At 42.3% G+C, this 21,671-nt stretch overlaps 2 protein-coding genes across 2 annotated transcripts in view; both read right to left on the minus strand.

Moving 5' to 3' along the window:
• Positions 1-21,671, minus strand: part of polr1f (RNA polymerase I subunit F) — a 43,901-nt gene that overhangs the window by 7,327 nt on the left and 14,903 nt on the right. The gene's annotated exons all lie outside the window — the stretch shown is intronic.
• On the minus strand, positions 1,632-19,977 carry LOC311062133 (cell division control protein 42 homolog). The gene is made up of 6 exons (XM_084080953.1): positions 19,925-19,977; positions 15,632-15,736; positions 3,752-3,824; positions 3,259-3,368; positions 2,404-2,601; positions 1,632-1,835 (listed from the first exon to the last, which is right to left on the minus strand). The coding sequence occupies exons 2-6, from the start codon at positions 15,734-15,736 to the stop codon at positions 1,746-1,748; spliced, it is 576 nt and encodes a 191-aa protein (XP_083937079.1). The 5' UTR covers positions 19,925-19,977; the 3' UTR covers positions 1,632-1,745.

The raw sequence follows: 21,671 nt of genomic DNA on the forward strand, positions 1-21,671 counted from the left end.
TAGTTCAGCCAAAATAAATCTTATTTTCTATCAATTACACACCGCATGAAGCCTTGAATTCGTGGAGATTTTTTTTAAACTTTTGTCGCATTCCTAAGCCAATAATTTGATGACCGGCGGAAAGATGCTAATGTCTCAGGTAGAAGACTCCACCGGTCATCAAATTACTAGCTTAGAAATGCGACAAAAACAAAAACAAATCTCCATGAATTCAATGCTTCATGGTGTGTGTAATTGATAGAAACCAAGTCATTTTTTTGGGTGAACTACTCCTTTAATCACTGTTTGGGTCTTTTAAAGCAGTGTTTCTCAACCAGTCAGTGGGACTGGGACCAAATTCAAATTTAAACAAGAGGAATATTGGGGTTATTCGATGCATTGGGGTCCGACTCAATGTTCAACAAACCCCAAATTCCGAACCCCATGAAGCTGTAATGCAAAGTTCTAAGTGGGTTACCATGTCTGCGTACATGCCTACCAATAAGAAATTAAACAATGCAATAGGCTCTATACGGCAGCCATATTGGACAGAAATTGTAAGGAAGTAAGGAAGAGTCCGTACTTCCTTCACAGGCGTTACCAATGATACTAATGAAGGATCTGATCCATTTAGTGTAGCACAGTGGGTCTCAAACTTTTTTATTTCAAGGACCCCTGAAACTCTGAGTGTACAAAAGTTTGTACACTCAAGAGTTACACACCCATAAGGGGTCATTTGGAACCCCCTCAAGGAACCATGAGGGTCCCTGGGTCCCAATTTGGGACCCACTTGGTGTAGCAGAGTGTTTCCAGTGAGCCAACATGCACAATATCAGTAGCACCCCGACTCTCTTTGGACCCGAATGGAACAGAGCCTTCATTAGTATCATTGGTAGCACCTGTGAAGGAAGTAAGGAAGAGGCCCAATTTCTTTCCAATATGGCTGCTCTGCATAGAGAGCTATTTAATGTCACATTTGGGTCCCAATGCAACACTGGCTGAGGGCCACCGTTTTAAAAAAGGCACCTCAGGTTTCAAACATCTGATGTTCAACCTGCGTGATCTTATCAATAAAACCAACTACGCGTGATCAGTACGAGTTAGTAGAGTGTTGTTCAAATTCTTCTAGTCATAAAGGCATTATTATAGCGACGCATAGCAAAGATGAAAATCTGACATCCGTTCTCTACCGAAATCAGTCTGATGTCCCTGAAGCTCTTTTAGAAGAAAAGAAAATAAGAAAACAAACAATATTTCGCTTCTGCAAAACTTGGGAGGCTATTGTTCTTACACACAGACAGACGTTGCTGGCACAGCTGATATGTAATGTGATTTAACTAGCCGGATATTTGGAGTACAAAAGAATACAGGCACCGTTAGAAAGCTAAGAATGTGTGCTCTTTTCTTGCAAAGTGCACGTGACTCAAAAAAACTGCAATTTTCGGCGACACTTTCGGCTGATTTCGGTACATCAGGTCGCATGTAGCTTGACGAGATGCCCCCCGCCCCCCCCCCCGAACCTGTCAACCCACCCACCCCATTTTGTCACTACCACTGAAGGCACTGTGTGAACGAGTGTGCCACTCGTCCTCTGTCCACCACCCCCCCCGCCCAATTTTCCTCCATCGTTTACCCCCCCAAGCCCCCCCGCTTTCCCGCCGTTTAAAAAAAGAAAATCTGTTCCCGTGTCCGCTCGCTGTTCTGTTCTCTCCTCCTTTCCTTGCCTTCCTTGTTCTCGTCCCACCTCGTCTTGAGGTCTCTCCTCTCTATAGCAGGACACAACGCTTCTTAGGCTTGGTCTCCGGAGGCTCCAGGGCGGCCAGGATGGCCTCGTCAAACACGTTCTTCAGACCCCGCTGTGAGAGAGAATTTGTGAGGGAAGGAGGCGCACAGGGAGGGAAAGAGAGCGAGAGAACAGCAAGGGGGGGAAAGAGAAGGATAGAAAGGGGAACAGTGACATAGGGAGGAGGGGGATAGGAAGAGAGTTGGAATGGAGGAGGAAGAGAGAGACAGTGAGGAGATTGTTGTTTTTGTTTATTTTTGTATTTCTTTTTTTTACTATTGGGAACATTCATGCAGATTTATAAACTAATGTATGTGTACTCTGTGTATGTATGTATGTATGTGCGTGCGACACACACACACACACACACACACACACACACACACACACACACACACACGCTATGTGTGTGAGACACACACATAGCGTGTGTGTGTGTGTGTGTGTGTGTGTGTGTGAAAAATATGCATGCACTTCCATGGCCCCGATGCAGGGCAAACAGCAGTATAACCAGTATTTTTTATTGCTGATCAAAGTTCATTTGATTATTTTAATTTTAATTCTCACACACACACACACACACACACACACACACACACACACACACACACACACACACACACACACACACACAGCTTTACCTGTGTGAGAGCTGAACACTCCACATATTTGACAGCTCTGAGGTCCCTGGCTAGCTTGTCCCCGCTCTCGGGGGCCAGGGGCCTCTGTTTGTTCTTGGCCAGCTTCTCCACGGTGTTGCTGTCGTCCCTCAGGTCAACCTGGGTCCCGACCAGGAGGAAGGGGGTCCGGGGACAGTGGTGGGAGATCTCCGGTACCCACTGCAGAGACCATCGGAGGGGAGGAAAAAATAAAGACATGTTTGAGATTACAATGTAGACATTGTATTTAGGAGATGCTCTTATCCGGAGGGCCTTGCGAGTGCAAGATCAGAATAAGCAGAGTAAGCATGAACTCTAGTCCAGTGGTTCTCAACCTATGGGTCGGGACCCCAAATGGCTGTCCAATATTACCTAAGAAAGCGGCAATTAAAAAGAATAAAATAGCCGATCTACAAGCTCACAAAGCGCTGTGAGCATGTAGATCGGCTATTTTCACCAGATTTTTCTGTGGAACCGAGTCAACAAACTGTAAGGGTCAAGGGGGGGGTCCCCAGCTCAAATATGATTATTTTGGTAGGTTGCGCGCTGAAAAGCTTGAGAACCACTGCTCTAGTCAATAAACAACAAGGTAAATGTTGACATAAGTAGGCCAAGATAAGTAGAGTAGAGTGCAAAGAGAACAATGTAGGGTGTCAAAGAAACTAGGATACAAAGGTAAACAATGAATTAGGCATCTGTCTAAATAACATTCTCAACGTGTTGTGGTCAATAAATACGGTAACTAACGGTAAAAGTAACACCAGAACAAGTGACCTGATCTGATGCACAACAGATAGACACCTCATCAACAACAGCCAGACAGACGGACAGACTGACCTTCTCACGGACGTTCTCGAAGGAGGAGGGCGACACGACAGAGAAGCAAACGAGGAAGACGTCAGTCTGGGGGTAGCTGAGGGGGCGGAGCCTGTCGTAGTCCTCCTGACCTGCAGGGTGAGGTCAGATCCCAGAGAATAAATACACAGTATGATGACAAGGGGGGGGTCTATGGCCCTCCGTGCACATCGTCTCTTGTCGGGTGGAAACCTCATATGTCCAAAACAACTGTTACTTTTCAGGATTAAAAAAAAAAACGTTTTGCAAAAGCAGCAGATCAACAAGCTCAAAATACATTCGAGCTTGCAGATCTGCTACTTTTGATACTTTTGTGTGACGCTGTGGTATGATCAAATAGGGCGTTCATTTACGGAAAAAAAAGGAATCTTAAAAATATGGAGATAAGGTTTCTGCCCGACAGCAACGATATCAAACTGGGGGCTTCATTGAAATTCTAAATGGTTGAGAGAAAGAAACGCTGATCTGGTTTTACCTGCCGTGTCGAACAGACCCAGGGTGTAGGGCTCCCCTCCGATCATTACGGTCACTGCATAGTTGTCAAATACCTGGGAAACACAGAGGGAGAGGCATAGGGCTGTCACTACTATGACATTGGACACGCAAATAATTGCGATTAATGGTTTCATTGTGTTTCTGCCGTTGCATATGACCAAAAACATAATTTCTGCTTTTAGGCTTTGAAGTTGCACAGGTACAGATATGACAAATAACCTGGATTTACAAATACATTACTGGCATATTGAATAACGTTACACTATAAAATATTAATGTTGGCAATAGCCGATCTATAAGCTCACAGCTTATTATCTAAAATAATTGCGATTAGACGATTATGCAATCATTGTGACAGGCCCAGAGAGACAGATAACATTCATGTCAATAGAACACAATGAATTGAATTGAGCATTGAGAGAGAGAGTGTGATTATGAAGTCAAATGAAGGCCGGGCAGGAAGTCACAATTCACTTCATCATCACCCGCCGCCCTGTCCTGGCGACACACTGTCTGTCCCTGTGTGCGTGTGCGTGTGCGTGTGCGTGTGTGTGAGAGAGAGAAATTCTGGGGACAGGAGAGAGATTCTGGGTATGTGTGTATATGAGGGACGAGAGAGAGAGAGAGAGCGAGAGAGAGAGAGAGAGAGAGAGAGATTCTGGGTATGTGTGTATATGAGGGACAGGCTGCTGGCTTGTTTTGAAAAGAGTCTGACGGAGACGGTCAGTCTGTGTGTGTGTGTGTGTGTGTGTGTGTGTGTGTGTGTGTGTGTGTGTGTGTGTGTGTGTGTGTGTGTGTGTGTGTGTGTGTGTGTGTGTGTGTGTGTGTGTGTGTGTGTGTGTGTGTGTGTGTGTGTGTGTGTGTGTGTGTGTGTGTGTGTGTGTGTGTGTGTGTGTGTGTGTGTGTGTGCGCGCGCTTCAGTCAGATGAGTGTAACAGGTTTCCCATCACTCCAGACCCTCCACCCATCCTGCTATAGAGCTTTTTAGCCCCGCTTGCAGCCAGGTTCTAATAGGATGGTCATGATGGGGGGGGGGGGGGGGGGGGAGACCTACATGGACCACAATGGAAACAAGTCCCCAGGACTTTTTTGTGTCATCCTTTTAGCCGTACTATCTGACTGTATCTTGTGCCGTTTACATTTCGGACTAATAAAGTATTCAATCAATCAATCAAGACTGTAATCGCATCGCTCGGTAGCGCACATGTTCACATCGGCGGAAATCACTTGAGTTGGAAATGTGTGCATAGCTTTGTGCGTTAAGACGCAAAATGTCACTGGATGTTACGAATTTACATCGACTTAACATTGAACCACATCACTCCTCCTCACAGCACCACTCCCTACTCCGTTCCATCACACACACACACACACACACACACACACACACATATATCAGTAGTCCCAACATGTCTCACTGACATGCCCGAAGCCACCTTCTCTGTTACAACAGGGAGTGAAATGAACTGGAAGTGATCCAGGGTTGTGTTTTTACATGAGGACCAGCTCTGACGAACTCTCAGACGTCACCAAGAAACACACCTGGACTTATATATACGTACACACACACACTTACACCTCAGCAAGGAGGACAGTCCGATCATTCTATTCACGTCAGCTCAAATTTCTCAAACTTTTTGAATTTCAAGGACCCCCATAACTCCCTCGTGGAAGCCAGCGGGTCCCTGGACCTCACTTTGAGAACCACTGTATTACATCATAACTGATTGTCACCTAAAAAAACAAAACAAAAGGTCCCTTCAAGTTTAGGATGCTAGAATTGTGCGTCTGCTTGTATACTTTTCAGACTGCTCCCAAGTCCAACAACAAGCTTTCCTCGCAAGAGAGTCAAACAGGAACGTAAAGCATGCATGCCTGCCGTAAAAAACAACATGACAATAAAGAAATTCCCGCTATTCTCCAAATGATGGCTAATTTCAATAGCACAGGTTACACACACAGTGTCTGTTTAATTAATCTGCTTTCACTCTGTGTTTAGTGTAGCCTGCAGAAACAATGTTTTGCCAAGATGACTCTGGCTGAGCACCAACACGTCTGGCTCAAAGAGAACAACAGAGAATAAAACACAGCAGGCAGGAGACAAGAGAAATATGAGAGAGAATATAATGGCACAAAATAAGAATATCTTTATTACCTGTATCAATTCATGTTACTTATTACTAGACCATACCCGGTGAAGGGCGCCCTTCACCATACCCGGTGAAGGGCGCGCGTCCCCTCGTATATATATAAAAATTTGCTATATAAAAGAGCAAAATAGGCTTGCTATTTTCTGTTGCCCTGCAGCAGGCTTGAGTATATTTTTGATGGCATTTTACACCACTAACAACATTAATCAGAGAATCACACGTCTTTGTCACAACTCGTGTTTTGTCTTTTTTAACCAACACAGTACAAAGTACTGGACACACAGATGACACACAGGTCATACAGTAGATGACTCAGGTCATAAACCTGGAAATACAGGAAAATAAACATTGTATTACCATATATTCATAGCATATATGATTCACAATTAAACAGCAGGTAATGTAGCACAGTCTATCACAGTAGAACCGAAATAGCAGAAAATGACTACAATACCCATGAGGCATTCTGAACCATGAGCCAACAACGCGTCGCCCCAGCTACCATTAAGTTACAGTGTCCAAGTTACAATACACAAAATACACCAAAATAATACTTTTCAATGGACTACTTGGGTAGCACTGATAATATTAACCACAGTAAGGTTCATAAAGTGTGTTGATGAAACGTTTACATTGTTGATTAAGTCACGATGACGACGTTAGCATTAGCGTTAGCCGCATGCTAGCGCCAAACGTCCGTTAGCTTAGCATCACGCTAACGGCTCATAGTAACTTGGTTTGGCTAATAAACATTAATCCCAACTAACGCCAACACAGTAATGGATGTAAACATACACAGACATGCTTTGGACATTATTATCAGGTTGCATGTTGGTGGTATGGGGTTCGTTTGGTTTGGCCTCGTTTTCATAGACCTCGTTGCTTGTTTCTCTCGCGAAACCTGTGGCCATGTTTCCCATTGAACCCGGAAAAAAACCCTACGTCCGCTGCCACTACTGCTCCCGGTTTGGCTACAATGGGAAACATGGCCACAGGCTGACTAAATAAGCGATTTAAACGGGTAGTTTCGCTGGCGACCTAAAATATTATGCAGCCGACCAAACCTTAAACATCCGTGCAGTTTAGAATCTACCATTAATTTTGGGATACGATGTATACAAAAGGGTAAACAGCGGAGCCTTGGCGGACGTTCGCCCGATCCTGGAAGAGAACGACATAGAACCGTTCTTTATGGAGCTAATGTGCATCGTGTGTGGGGAAACAAATCTGGAGTGTTTACTTTCCACAGCAGAGAGTGGGCGGGGTCTATGGTGTAGAGTCGGTGTTGCCATGTCCGCCGATTGTAAGCGCTTTAGGGCCAATGTTGGTGTTATAGGGTTCGTTTGGTTTGGCCTCGTTTTCATAGACCTCGCTGCTTGTTTCTCTCGCGAAACCTGGCACACAACGACGCATGCGCAGTTTGATCAAGAGTCCACCCTACCACCAACCACCACCACCAACCACCACCGTGAGCTTACTAGAATTATAATAGGAAGTACTCCCCTGTGCTGTTCTTTAAACACTTGACACACTGACTGAATCAATGCTTGGTTTGCATTTACACAGGATGTATGGATGGACTACCATATACTTTCACTGGCTGGAGGTGCGTTAATCATTTTGTGTATGCTGTGTGAGGCACCCAAACACGAAAGAAAATACCTCATATATGAAGAAGCATCATATGGCATCTACAGTAAACCTGATGTGTAGAAACTCGAGAGATGTCAGATTTTCCCCTCACTAAGCCCAATATACTTTGACTTTTATCCTCGGAGGAGCTGACAACAAACCTTGGACTTCACAAGGTGGCTGTGTGACAAGGCAGCACTTATCTAACAAGTTGAGGTTTTGGCACTTTGGTGCAGAAACAAACCAACATAAGCTGATGAATGCAGGACTGCAGACAACATACATGGACATTAAGGCTGAACGATGAATTGTTTTCAAACCGAAATCACGATTTGAAACCACGCGATTAGCGAATCGCAAAGGCTGTGATTATTATTATTATTTTTAATCATAATATTAATTTCTGCAATATTATACCCAGAGCAAACGTAAATGCAACAGCGGGACTTGTCTCCTTCTCTCCAGAGTGGCTGCCTCTCTCTACAGGCAGCGAGGCGTGCTTCAGAATTATGATGGACTAGCGCCTAAGGCCACGCCCCTTAAACCCAAACACGCCCCCGCGGCCGTTTTGAGTGACAGCGATGCGTCCAAACACGCCCCCACGGCCGTCCTGACTGTTTGCTTTGAGAACATACTCATAGGCTAACGTAGTTATAGATCAAGGCGATGACGCGACACAATTATTATATTTGTCTCCGCCAGGCCGAAGGAGAGTATGTTTTCACTTTGTCCGTCCGTGTGTGTGTGTCCGTCCGTCTGTGAACACCTAACATTGGTCAAGCTTCACGTGACATCACAATATGTAATATAAATAGGTACTGTAAGACAGAATTAATCAGGAACAGTACTTTCTTTTACCACCTCGCCTGGCGGAGACCTGTGCTCCGAGGAGCACATTTTCTAGTTATACTTATATTACATAAACGCCAGGTCGGCTGACACTCTTAGTTCTTTTAAAACACCTTTGCTGCTGCTGCCTAAACAGTAACAAACAATGAAGTAGACAAGTAGTAACTAAGGCCCCCTGGCACCATGCAAGAATAGTTGCTGCATGCGGATTGAAAATTGGGCCACAATGCATCCCTGACCATCTCCGTAGGTGGTTTGCGAAACGTTGCGTTATCGTAATCTCACGTAGCCTGACAATCGGAGATCTCCGCCTACCTGGGGAAATGTCTAAATTCAACGTATGGGCTAGAACAGTGTCGAAAATCTCCTTTAACAGACCTATGCCTAATTGCTTTGAAAACCAATCCCGATACCATTCCAGTATGAAGGACCACCCTAAAGTCTTAGCAATGCTTCTGCAATCCAGTAATTGTTTTAATCTCCAATTTGTTTCTACCTAGTTTACATTTACATTTAGACGTAACCAGGCCAGATGTATGATGGCCTCTCCACCTCCCGAGCCAATGTCGCCCCTGTATGTATACTAGGGTTGTCCGATATTGGCTTTTTTACCGATAACCGATATACCGATATTGTCCAACTCTTAATTACCGATACCGATATCAACCGATACCGATATATGCGGGGATTATTGTGATTAGGGTAAGCTCAAATTTCATATCACACACACAATATACAGTAAGAACTCCTGTAACTTATTTATAAAGCAAAAAAAAAAAAAAAAAAAAAAAAATTCAAAAACCGATACCGATATTTTCCCGATATCAATTTTTATGCTAATATCGGGAGGCCGATAATATCGGACATCCCTAATGTATACAGTAGATAAGATAAGACCTTTCTTGATCCCGCTGGGGAAATGCAGGTGCCAAAGACAGTAGGGCGGTTAAAACTGATTACAGGGCAAGGGAAAGGGCAGTAGGCGGATATCTCAGATCGCCTGGCTACGGAGATTAGAGTGATTGGATCATGATCTGTCCTCAATGCATCTTGGGTGTATCTATATTCGTTATGTGGTCAAATAGAGATGTACCGAATACCGATACCATTTTTTCCTTCCTGATTCCTGGTGAAGTGTACAAATGGAACCAAATGGACCCGTAAGGGTCCACTCAGTGCTATGGGGACCCTTGAAATTAAATAATGAATCAAAATTATATAAATTATAGTTTGTAAAATTGATAGTAAACAGTGCAGCTACAAGTTAGTACAATAATAATGTAAATAGTAAAGTAAGAGTATAAAACAGTCGGGCAACATCAACTGAAGCATTGAAAATATGACTGTAAATGAAATATCATCATGTGAAAAATGACGTGGTTATCGGAATAGCATAGACTGGCATACTCCCCTGGCAAAAAATATATACAAAAATATATACAAAAGTAATTGAAAAAAACGCGGTCTCCTCACGCATTAGAAGGACAATATCAGTCACCAGAACCAAGGACGGGTGTTTTCAATGAATCCATCATGGTTAAAATGGAGTTTGAAGTTACAATGGGTTTGTATAGGAAGGCGGCGTGTCTGATAAAATGAATATCAAATATCTAAATACTGGATCAAGCAACATAAAAACTGTCCAGTTTGTTCACAAAGCCTGAGTAGATCTGTTAAAATGACCCCAAACATGTTTGAAAGTGAAACATCCCTTTAAGCAGTATCGGCAGCTTTTCCGATACTGGTATCAGAAAAAAACTCTATGGTCAAGTATTGTAGTGCTATCACATTAAAAGCCCTTCCCTAAAGAAGCAATGCTAGGTGTAAAGTGTGTAGGAATTACAGACGTACAGTACAAGTACAGACTGGTACACCATCACTTAGCAACATGCCAAGTCAAACACATAAAATATCATAGTTAACACAGATATGCAGACACAAGCACAACAAAATACACGGTCAGCCAAACATACATACATGCAGTCACACCCTTATATACTGTACACACAATCATACACAAAAAAACATTAGTCATACACACACACACACACACACACAATGCAACCACACCCCTTCACACTCATGCCTACAGAGTCATATCCCATCTCTCACACACACACACACACACACACACACGTATTGATTTCGTTGACTAAAACTATGACAAGAAATGTAAAAACGAAATAAAAACTAAGCTATGATGACTAAAACTATGACTAAATATAATGACAATTTTGTCAACAAATAAAAACTAGACTAAAATGTTAGGGAGGGACTAGTGGAGATTGGAGAAGACATCCAGTAGAACTATGACAAGTCATCAAGGGTGCACGTGGGTGTCACAGACCGAAAATAGTTGATCTACAAGCTCACAACACGTTACAGCGCAACGCATTGTGAGCTTGTAGATCGGCTATTTTTGGCATGCAGCTAAGTCAAAATCATTTCGATGCCATCACGGCCCACTCATTTCCCCCCCCCCCTGACTACATCAACTGTAGATTTAGTCGACTAAAATCTTATGATGTTTAGTCAAATAAAACTAGACTAAAAGTAAAACATTTCAGGTGACTAAAATGTGACTAAAACTAAACAGAATTTTATTCAAAGGGCTAAGACTAAAACTAAATAAAAATTTACTGTCAAAATCAACACAGTCACACACACATATGGACAACCACACAGACTGTAATGCATGACACACACACACACACACACACACACACACACACACACACACACACACACACACACACACACACACACACACATACACACACACACACACACACACACACACACACACACACACACACACGTGTCTAGGTGGTTCAAGTTAAGACAAACACTGAATCAATGATGTGTCGGGACACGGTAGAGAGGTGAGGTATGGAAAAACACTCGCACACATCAGTCAAATACACACCAAAACACAACACCCACAGTGATTGATATTATAAATCATTGGTTCTCAAAGTGTCCCCGGTCATCCATTTATAGTTATACGTTGGCTATTAAAAAATCACACCCAGTGTGAAGTGGGCGGTGTGTGGTCATCACAACATGACTCACTTTAAAAAAAGGATAAATGACTTTTTTTAAAGTCCATACTGCTATTCATAGGGCTGCACATGTGTCATGTGTTTCGCTAGCCAATCACAGTCCTGAATTTGCAAAGTCAGCCAATCACATTACAGTTAGTGGTGATGACACTAGCTGTAATGTGATTGGCTGATATGAAAAAAGTATCGATTTGCATTAACAATGGAAGGGTTAGGGGATACACACATTTTTTGGTCGGTGTCCAAAACTCACTTATAGGGGGCGGCTACACCGCCCCAAAAATATCAGATACAGTATATCTGCTTTCTTTTTTATTATTATTGAAAAATCTTGATAGTGTCTTAAAGTGTTTGAAAAATGTTGATACATTTTGCCTTTAAAAAACAAAATCACACCGAGTGTGAAGTGAGCGGTGATATTTATGAGTTATTAATTTCATCATGCATCTCTGTAGCCAATCACAGCACGTCCTGCGAAGTGACGTGCTTACATTTTCTACATTATTATTAATTTCATCATGCGTCTCGCTAGCCAATCACAGCGCGTCTGCGAAGTTTGAAGTTAATTTCATCATGTGTCTCGCTAGCCAATCACAGCACGTCCTGCAAAGCTTAGCCTATGGGCGTGTTTTCCTCAGCATGGCATCACAGCGAAAGACACATTTTCACGACGGAAAGAAAAACTTTCGCCACGGATGGCTCCTAAACCCTCGTATAGGAGCGGGTGCACCGCTCAAAAATAAAAAGCAAAATAGATAATTTCGCATTATTTTCCTGTGTAAGGGCGCGCTCTCACCAAAAGTTGGCTGGCCGCTGTTAAACGCAGGGTGTGCGCGGCCACAGTTTTTTGCAGCCAGCGGATTCTAAAAAAACGCTGTGACGCACCTGTCACTCACATTCAAGACCGTCCCCGTAGCCCGCACCGCCACTAGACAAAAAATGTCTTTGCACTTTCACACTTGGGGTTCGTACATCTACATACACATTCAGATTTCAAATATGAAGTACTTACCCCATGGCCACGGATGTTACAATCATGTACGGGCCCTCATAAGTATCCGTATCTTCCGTATTAAATTTATATCAATAAAAAGCATTTTAATCCAATCAGTGGTCATTTTCTCCGTATGCTTTCAACTGCGCGACCCTAGCGGTTGAGAGGTGTATTGCACTGTTAGTACATTATAACTCTATGGGGAAATGGCCACCAATCGGATTAAAATGCTTTTTATTGAACAATACGGAAGATACGGGTACTTCTGAGGGCCCGTACATGATTTTAAAATCCGTGGCCAAGGGGTAAGCACTTTATATTTTAAATCTGAATGTGTATGTAGATGTACGAACCCCAAGTGCACAAATCATAAAGTACTGGGTGAGATGCAACAGCTACAACCAGTTGGTCCACTGAGAGCACCATGTTGCTTCCTGAGTCTTGGGACGGTCCGCCTTCGACTCACCCGATTGGACAGAGGGGGAAAATCAGCTCCTGCCTCCAGCAGTTTTATGCTTCTTCGTGTAGAGCGGATAAACGCAAGGTCTGCGCGACAAGCGGAAAAATCTGCTCTTGCGTGAATCCACGCATTTGCATTGACAAAGCATTGGCAGATTCTGCTCCAGAGGTAAAATAAAAGTGCGGTGGGAGCGCGCCCTTACTGTTTTTTTCTGTCAATGATATTTGTGAAATTGTCTCGTTAATCACAACATAGCGTTTCGAGAGCCCTATTGTCTCACATAGTTGGTTCAAAGGCAGACAAGAGTCATTTATTTCCAGAGCAGGCTGGAAATTGATGACAATACAATTATTACATATTGTTGCTGTCGGGCAGAAACCTCTTATATCCATATTCTAACTTTTGTTTTTTTCATAACTTTTCATGACACAAAAGCGTCAACAGCTTCACAAGCTCGAAACGCGGCGCAAAGCGAGGCAGGATTTTTCTTCCTAGACGTACAACCATAGATGTCCTTTTAAGTTTATTATAATTCTCATTTTGTGGTTCTGATGACACTCTGAATATATAAAACAATACAAAAAACAATGCATAAAAAAAATAATCACCAACAAACGGACAAAGAAGGAGGGGGTGGGGCCAGATTGAGCATGCTGCTTTAAAAGCAACCTAGGTTTCCTTCCTGTTATGTCAATAACGTTTAAACAAAGTAGCATTGAATCTTAGTTAAACTGGAAGAAAGAGAGGGAGAGAGACAGACAGACAGACAGACAGGGGAAGAGAGACAGAAACCGAGGGAGAGGCAGACAGGGGAAGAGGAAGAGAGACAGAAAAGCTAACCTTTCCTATGTGGATATATAGGCTGCCTCTATTTCTGACAGCAAATGCACAATTCTTTTGGTTTTGTAAGTTAGATTTACCTCAATTGCAATGTAACAGCTCTGTGTACATAATTTCTATTCCCTTTTAATTGTACATACATTATTTTTGTTTTGATTGTATTGCTCCACTTTAGCTTTGGCAATATAAAACGTATGTTTTCTCATGCCAATAAAGCCCTTGGAATTGAATTGAAAATTGACAGAAAGAGAGGGAGAGACAGACAGGCAGGCAGGCAGGCAGGCAGGCAGGCAGGCAGACAGACAGACAGACAGACAGACAGACAAAGAGGAAAAGAGACAGAGGAAGGGAGAACGGAAGAGGAAGGGAATGCTGAGTCAATATGGTGACACTGTTATGCAATTTTATCATCCACCTCTGCTGCTCACTCTCTCTCTCTCTCATGGAATAAAGCAAAATCCAATCTCACGACTGAACCCTTTTGTCAGGCCAAGTCTCTCTCGCTCTCTCTTTCTCTGGGAGCAAAAGGGACAGAGAGAGAGAGTGAGATAGAGAGAAACCAGGCAAGCTGAACTGAACAGGAGGTGAAAGGACATACAGCACTTCTACATGAGTCACCCTGCAGTCAGTAATCCTATACTCCTGTGTGGCAGACCGTAGGTCTGTCCCTCATATGAGGGATCACAAATCATCATTATGAGCCAAGTTCCTCCTGGCCCTCCTGACACAAACACAACAGAGAGGTGCATCACGTGAGCTTGTGGTGTATAAACAAGATGCCACACACACAGGCATGAAAACACACACACACACACACACACACACACACACACACACACACACACACACACGCGCACACACACACACACACAGGCATGAAAACACACGCTTAGAATTTCCTGGAAGCAGTATTACGCCTCCTTGCTAAAACTTGCTGCGATGTCTTCAGCTGGCTTTGATGTAAGGCTTCTTTGTAAACCGCAAACTATCCTAAACTCGCTTTGCTTCTCTTCTCTTGTCTCATCTTAATTTGTTTCCCCATTGTTTTTAACATTGAGTGGGGGTTTCTAAGTCTTCGTCGTATCATTGTCCAAATAAACAACACTAAAGCACTGGTGCTCATTGACAGCATGGCAGTTGCACTTGCTTGTGGGAGACCAGTGTACCCGTGCTGGCCTATGGGGTCGAATCCCGTCAGAGCCTTCTCTCCTGTGCCTCCCCTACTCGTTCTTTCCCCTCAGCCTTCATAGGGCTAAAGAATAGACCTCCCACTCCCCTTTAAAATCAGCAGTCAGTGATAGATAGAATCAGAAGACTGTTGGGACAGGTAAGTGGGAGGGGTAACACTGTTCAAGTCTATGTGAAGAAACACACTTTACCAACCCTTCGACTCCACCTGCTCCCGATTGCTTTTCTGTGTTTTTAATGTGTTGTGTGTTAACATATTTTCAGTCAGTGTGTGAATGTGCATATGTACAATAAGTTTTGCATAATCGTCATAATCGTTTCCATGTTGAAAAATGTTCAAACATTTTCAAATATTAAAAAAGCAGAAATAGCAGATCTATAAGCTTACAACGCGTCACTTTGTGGCGCGTTGTAAGCTTGTAGATCAGCTATTTCTGCTATTTTTACATGTATAAAATTATTAAATATGTCAATACTTTCTTTGTATATTTCAGTTATTTGTCATAATCTGCCCTGTGCAATTTTAGATTTTTTTTCCTATGTTAAATGCCAAAAACACAATTAAATCGTTAATCGCAATTATTTGAGTGACAATTCATCGTCAACTTAGAGTAAGAGCCCTGTCCTAGTGGTCACAAGAAGAATAAGAAAATGTGTAGACAGATAGGACAAACTCAGTACTCACTGTGGGGACGTACTCCGAGGGGAACTTGTTGGTGGTGTAGGAGATGAGTAGGCAGGTCTTTCCCACCGCACCGTCACCCACCACTACACACTTTATGGTCTGCATCTGCGGGACAGTCAGACATGTATGTACAGAGGGTTAGGATTAGGGTTGCCTGCAACAACTATTGATTACTTACTCAGCGATTATTCTGCTGATAACTTCTTCGATTCATTGAATAATCCATTAAGCACTTAAGCGTTGTTTTATACCTCCTCGCCACACAATGGTGTCGTCGTGCAAAAACATCTGTACAAATAGCAGATCTACAAGCTCACAACGTGTCGTGAACTTGTAGACCTATTTTTTCTGTTAAGAAAAAGTACATTTTGTTAAATCGGTTAAATCGATTAGTTTGATTTACTGTTGAACTCCTAGTTAGGATACTGAGGCCCGGTATTAGACCACCAGATCAGACACAAGACCAGATTTCGTCTTGACAGTCTCAATGTCTGGACGTACTCAATTCGATGAATTGAGTACAAAGGACCCCAATGGAAACAAGCCATAGGCTTTCTTGGGTTTAGAAATCCTCTTAGCAGAACTTGTATTTAACTGTACTTTCCTGTGCGTTTTTTATGCAAACTGCTAATAAAGTATTCAATCAATCAAAGAGGCAGCGCATGGGTGAACAGGGGACAGTGTGTGTGTGTGTGTGTGTGTGTGTGTGTGTGTGTGTGTGTGTGTGTGTGTGTGTGTGTGTGTGTGTGTGTGTGTGTGTGTGTGTGTGTGTGTGTGTGTGTGTGTGTGTGTGTGTGTGTGTGTGTGTGTGTGTGTGTGGCGCAGGGGGGTTGGCATTGGTGTTTGAGAGCGTATAATCCAGTTGTATCCTGCACAGCATATAAGCACGGTAGTCCATGTTATATATGCCTTGCTGTTTTAGTTTAGCTGTGGCCCCCAGCATTCTGTTGGTGAATAACAAGTGGCAGGCAGAATGGAATGCCACACGTCTTGATAGCCAGAGAGAGAGAGAGAGAGAGAGAGAGAGAGAGTGAGAGAGAGAGAGTGTGAGACAATGGACTGACAGACAGTCCAGTCCACACAGACACAGGGCAGGCTGTGTAAGACAATGCGTTTACAGCTCACTCGCCCAGGGATCCTGTGACCACCGAGTTGCTGAGACATACACATACCCAGGCTATCGATCAATTATATGGGAACAATGGGAAGAAGGTCTGGAGGCCAGAGACCTCATAACTGGCCCTTTTGTTTTTTTGGAGTGGCTGTGAATGCTGTGTCAACGAGACAATAGGCCTGTCACAATTATTACATAATCGTCTAACCGCAATTAATTGATAGTCGCAAATATTTTATCGTTTCCATGTTAAAAAAACATTAATTTTCCCAAAATAGCAGAAATAGCAGATCTACAAGATCAGTTATTTCCTCTATATTTACATTTTTGGGAAAGTATAAAATTATAATAAATGTGTCGGTAATTTATTTGTATGTAAGTTATTTGTCATATCTACCCTGTGCCATTTGTGATTACGAAGCCTTAAAGGCAAACAGAAATTTCATTTTTTATTGTTCCAATGTTTAATGCCAAACAACAATTAAAACGTTTTATTTGTTTGCAATTATTTTTTGTGACAATTAAATCGCCAACTTAAATGTGTGACAGCCCTACGAGACAAACGGTAATGCAAAGTACTGAGTCAATTGCATTAGTTATTTTGGCTCGAATATTCATAAGTCATTAAGGGTATGACTCAACGTTTTTGAGGAAATGTAAAATGGATATTTTGCCAGCAATTATGTGGCTCAGGTGGTAGAATGGCTGTTTGGGAGCTGATCCCCGGCTCTTTTTGGCTTCAAGTCTAAGTGTCCTTGAGCAAGACACTGAACCCCCTCCTGCTCTCAATGAGGGTGGTTCCTCCATGCAGCCTGCATCAGTGTGTGTGTGTGTGTGTGTGTGTTCATTTGAATGGTTGAATGTAACGTTAAGTGCTAAGGCATAGGTGCTCTAGAAATATGAAATGCTGTCCATTATGAACAATATTGGGCCGTTTGGTAAATTATGTCTAGCATATTATTACATATAACGTATATGATCTAGTCAATATTTGTTATGTGTATGAGGACCACAACGAAATAAGTCCTGGACTTTATTGTGTCATATCCTCGAAATATGTTTTAACTTGTGTTATGTGTGTGGTGGCTACGCGAGGCTAATGACTTTCCAATAAACTAAACTACACTAAACTTGGGTGTGTTAGCTCAGTGATTCTCAACTTGTGGGGTCAGGACCCCCAGGGGGGTCCCCAACATGATTTTGGGGGGCTCCCCAGATGACAGTAAAGTGACAATGAAAGGACTTTTTTAAGACCTTTATTCCACATTATAAACATTGGCCAAATTGTCAAATAAATTAGGCAACAATTGTGGGAAAAAAAAGCTGATCTACAAGCTCACATTTAGCTGTGAAACCGAGTTAAACAAAATGTAACGCCTCAACTCCTACAAATCCAAGTGCCTGTCAGGTTGGGGGGTTCCCAGTTTAAATATTTTTATGTTGGGGGTTCCCCAGTTTAATGATTATTTTGGGGGGTCCCCAGTTCAAATATGATTATTATATGATTATTTAGGGGGGGGGCCCAGTTCACATATGATTATTTCGCGGCCTGAAAAGGTTGAGAACCACTTGGTTAGCTGACATGGTCGTCATTTAGATTCACTGCACTCACCTACATTAAATGGTAGCCCTGAGTGAGAACCTAATACACTTCCGCATAGCCAGGCAGACAGCTAGACACACACACACACACACACACACAGTAATAACAGACTGCATTCATAATAAAAAAGCACACACTCGTGCTGGGCCAGTCTACTTCTTGTCAGTCACATGATGATGATGACTTACATTTTAATGTAATAGAATATACAGTCAGCCTCTGTGAACAACAGACACATGAACTGACTGCTCTCTCATTACAGCAGTCACAATGTGTCAATTAGCTGATAGCTACACGTTAGCCTGCCAGACCAACACCACCAGTGTTGCCATATCCGCTTATTATAAGCGGCTTTGGTATAGTTGCGGGTTGCGGTTCTTTGGGCTTGTTTCTAAAGTGTAGTTGCTTATTTTGGGCTTGTTTTTTTAAGTGTAGTTGCTTATATTGGCCTTATTTCTAAAGTGTATATTTCTAAAGTGTAGTTGCTTATTTTGGGCTTGTTTCCTAATGTCGTTTAAACCAGTGGTTCTCAAACATTTTTAAAGACCCCGTGTTGATATGCATTTGTCCACAGAACCCCCCCCCCCCCCCCTCCATCTGAAAATATTGTGTGCCAGGCATTGTGTTATAAAGTTTCAAAGATGTTCCAAAATTGTATTTTTTATCTTTTTCCAAGATTATTATTTTTCTTTTTTTGAGAATAGCAGATCTACAAGCTCACATGTAGATCGGCTTTTTTTTTCAAATAGCCGTAGCCTAGTCGCTTCTTTTGGTCTTGTTTTCATAGACCTGGTTGCTTATTTCTCTCCCAGAATCTGGCAACGCTCGCCGTTAGCCAGCTAGACCACCACAACAACTAGTACCACCCTCAAAACAAAACAAGCTGTATATACAATATGCTCAAACTAAAACAACAACAACAACACTACTCTATAGTACATTTTGCACTCATAAAAACAACACAAAACTGTAAAGACGGCGTCAATATTCCACAAACTAAACTAAATCCCTGCTATGACACTGAATTGAATTCCTTCCAGCTGAGATTTAACAGTAGCCTGGGCTAGCAAGGCAGGCTAAGGTAGCTAGCGCTGGTTTTTGGACAGACAAGACAAGTAAGCCGGTATACACGAATCCACAGAGCGCTGCCCTGCGCACAACCATTGCTGCGGTGTCAGACTGTCAGTCAACTGCTGCTACGGTGTCAGTCAGCGGCAGTCACTGACTGCTCACGTTACTCTTTTACCTGCTTTTTACTAACTTTTACTAACACTAACTTTACAAAGATGTACAGAAAATCGGAACGAACCAACTACGTCAGGTGCCAGTAGGCTAGTTTATGGCTGCACTGCTAACGTCAACAGACGGACAGAACCGTAGCAGCAGCTGACTGACACCGCAGCAATGGCGGCGCCACCTACTGGAAAGCGCTCCGTGGATTCGTGTATAGTTCCATTAAACAACTTAAACAACCACAACCAACAGTGTTGACACTAGTTCAGGGTTTCATTACCCTTTTGGGAACCTGTCTAAAGTTTAAGGACATAAAATCACAGCGAGAGACAAGCTTCCTTACCTTTCTCTGTGTCAGTGTTGGGTTTCCACGGACGGGCGTCTCACAGAAAGAAGGAACGGTGACAGCAGCAACACTTCCGGGTTTGGTGGGAGAGGGAGGGGTCGGACACTGACGTCACTCACAACGCCTTTTGGATATATGATGATGATGATGATGATGATGATGATGAACAATTTGTTTAATATAAATTAATAAGTGTGTGTGTGTGTGTGTGTGTGTGTGTGTGTGTGTGTGTGTGTGTGTGTGTGTGTGTGTGTGTGTGTGTGTGTGCATTGGTGGAAAAAGTACTCAAACATTTTACTAAAGTAAAAGTACCAATACTGCAATGCAGAAATACTAGTCGAAAGTAAAAGTCCGGTAAATCAAAATTTACTTGAGTAAAAGTACAAAAGTATTGCCATCACAATATACTTAAAGTACCCAAAAGTAAAAGTACAATATTTGCCTGAGATGTAGGCCTAGTGGAGTAGAAGTAAAAGTATTGAACATTGGAAACAATTCCTCAAAAGTGTACTTAAGTACAGTACTTGAGTAAATGTAGGCTACTTAGTTACTTTACACCACTGTCTGTGTGTGTGTGTGTGTGTGTGTGTGTGTGTGTGTGTGTGTGTGTGTGTGTGTGTGTGTGTGTGTGTGTGTGTGTGTGTGTGTGTAAGCCTATATGGAATGGACACACAAATAACGTTCAAAATACTAATAGCATGTTGCCAAACTGTAGATATCGTTTGACATTTGATTTCATATCAAATGCTGCTTTTTGAGTTACTACTGAATTTTAAAACGTGATTGTTCATAACTTCATACCCTCAAAATGACCACAAGAGGGAGGTAAAGTGCAGGCTGTTGTAGCTTAAAGACAGTGGCATGAGGTCATCTGATTTACAGCTACTTTCTTCTGCACTGCAATTTTATTATCTTATTTTTCTGTTTTATTATAACTTATGTCATTATTATTATTGTTGCTGTTGTAGTAGTATTCATATGTCCTTTTATAATGTGTCTTAAAGGGCTATTTTAACATCTCCTCTGGCTTTTGGTTGCACCTCAAACAGTTTTTAAGTTGCTTGATTCAATATCTATATATTTGATCATCAATGTATCAGACATGCCCCTTCCTATGTAAACCCATTGTAACTTCAAACTCCATTTGAACCATATTAGATTCACTGAAAACATACTTCCATGGTTCTGGTGATTGATTCTGTCCTTCTAAGGCGTGAGGGGGCTGTGTTTGAAAAAGGAAAAAGAACAAGCAACTTAAAAACTGTCTGGGATGCACAGAAAGCTTTGAAATGACCCCACAAGTGTTTTAGAGTGAAATTCCCCTTTGGGACACATCATAAAAGGACATATCTGAATACTGTCGTCATAGATGTAGACTGACATCATACACTCTAGCCTCCAAGTGTTCTGAACGGGTAATGCACTAGTATTTCTATATTTGGAAACATCACATTGGCAATGCGTCTCAGCCAGTCGCAATTCGAGGTCAGAACTCATTCTGTTATCACCCTGCCAATATAAAAGCTTGTGCAGCTTAATTCGTTGCACTTTGCACAGGGCTTTTCCAAAGCGTAAGAGGTGATACAAGACTAACTCCAAAGTTATTAATAGAAGGGGTAAAAGACTGATTCCAAAGTCATTAATAATATATAATTTACTCCCATTTAGTTGTTTTGGAGCATTTGTCACTCTACACTTACACTTGTGAAATTTGTTCTCTGCATTTAACACATCCTATGTATAG

This window comes from Gymnoscopelus microlampas (genome assembly GCF_963454915.1).
Source record: "Gymnoscopelus microlampas genome assembly, chromosome: 15".
Taxonomy (NCBI): domain Eukaryota; kingdom Metazoa; phylum Chordata; class Actinopteri; order Myctophiformes; family Myctophidae; genus Gymnoscopelus; species Gymnoscopelus microlampas.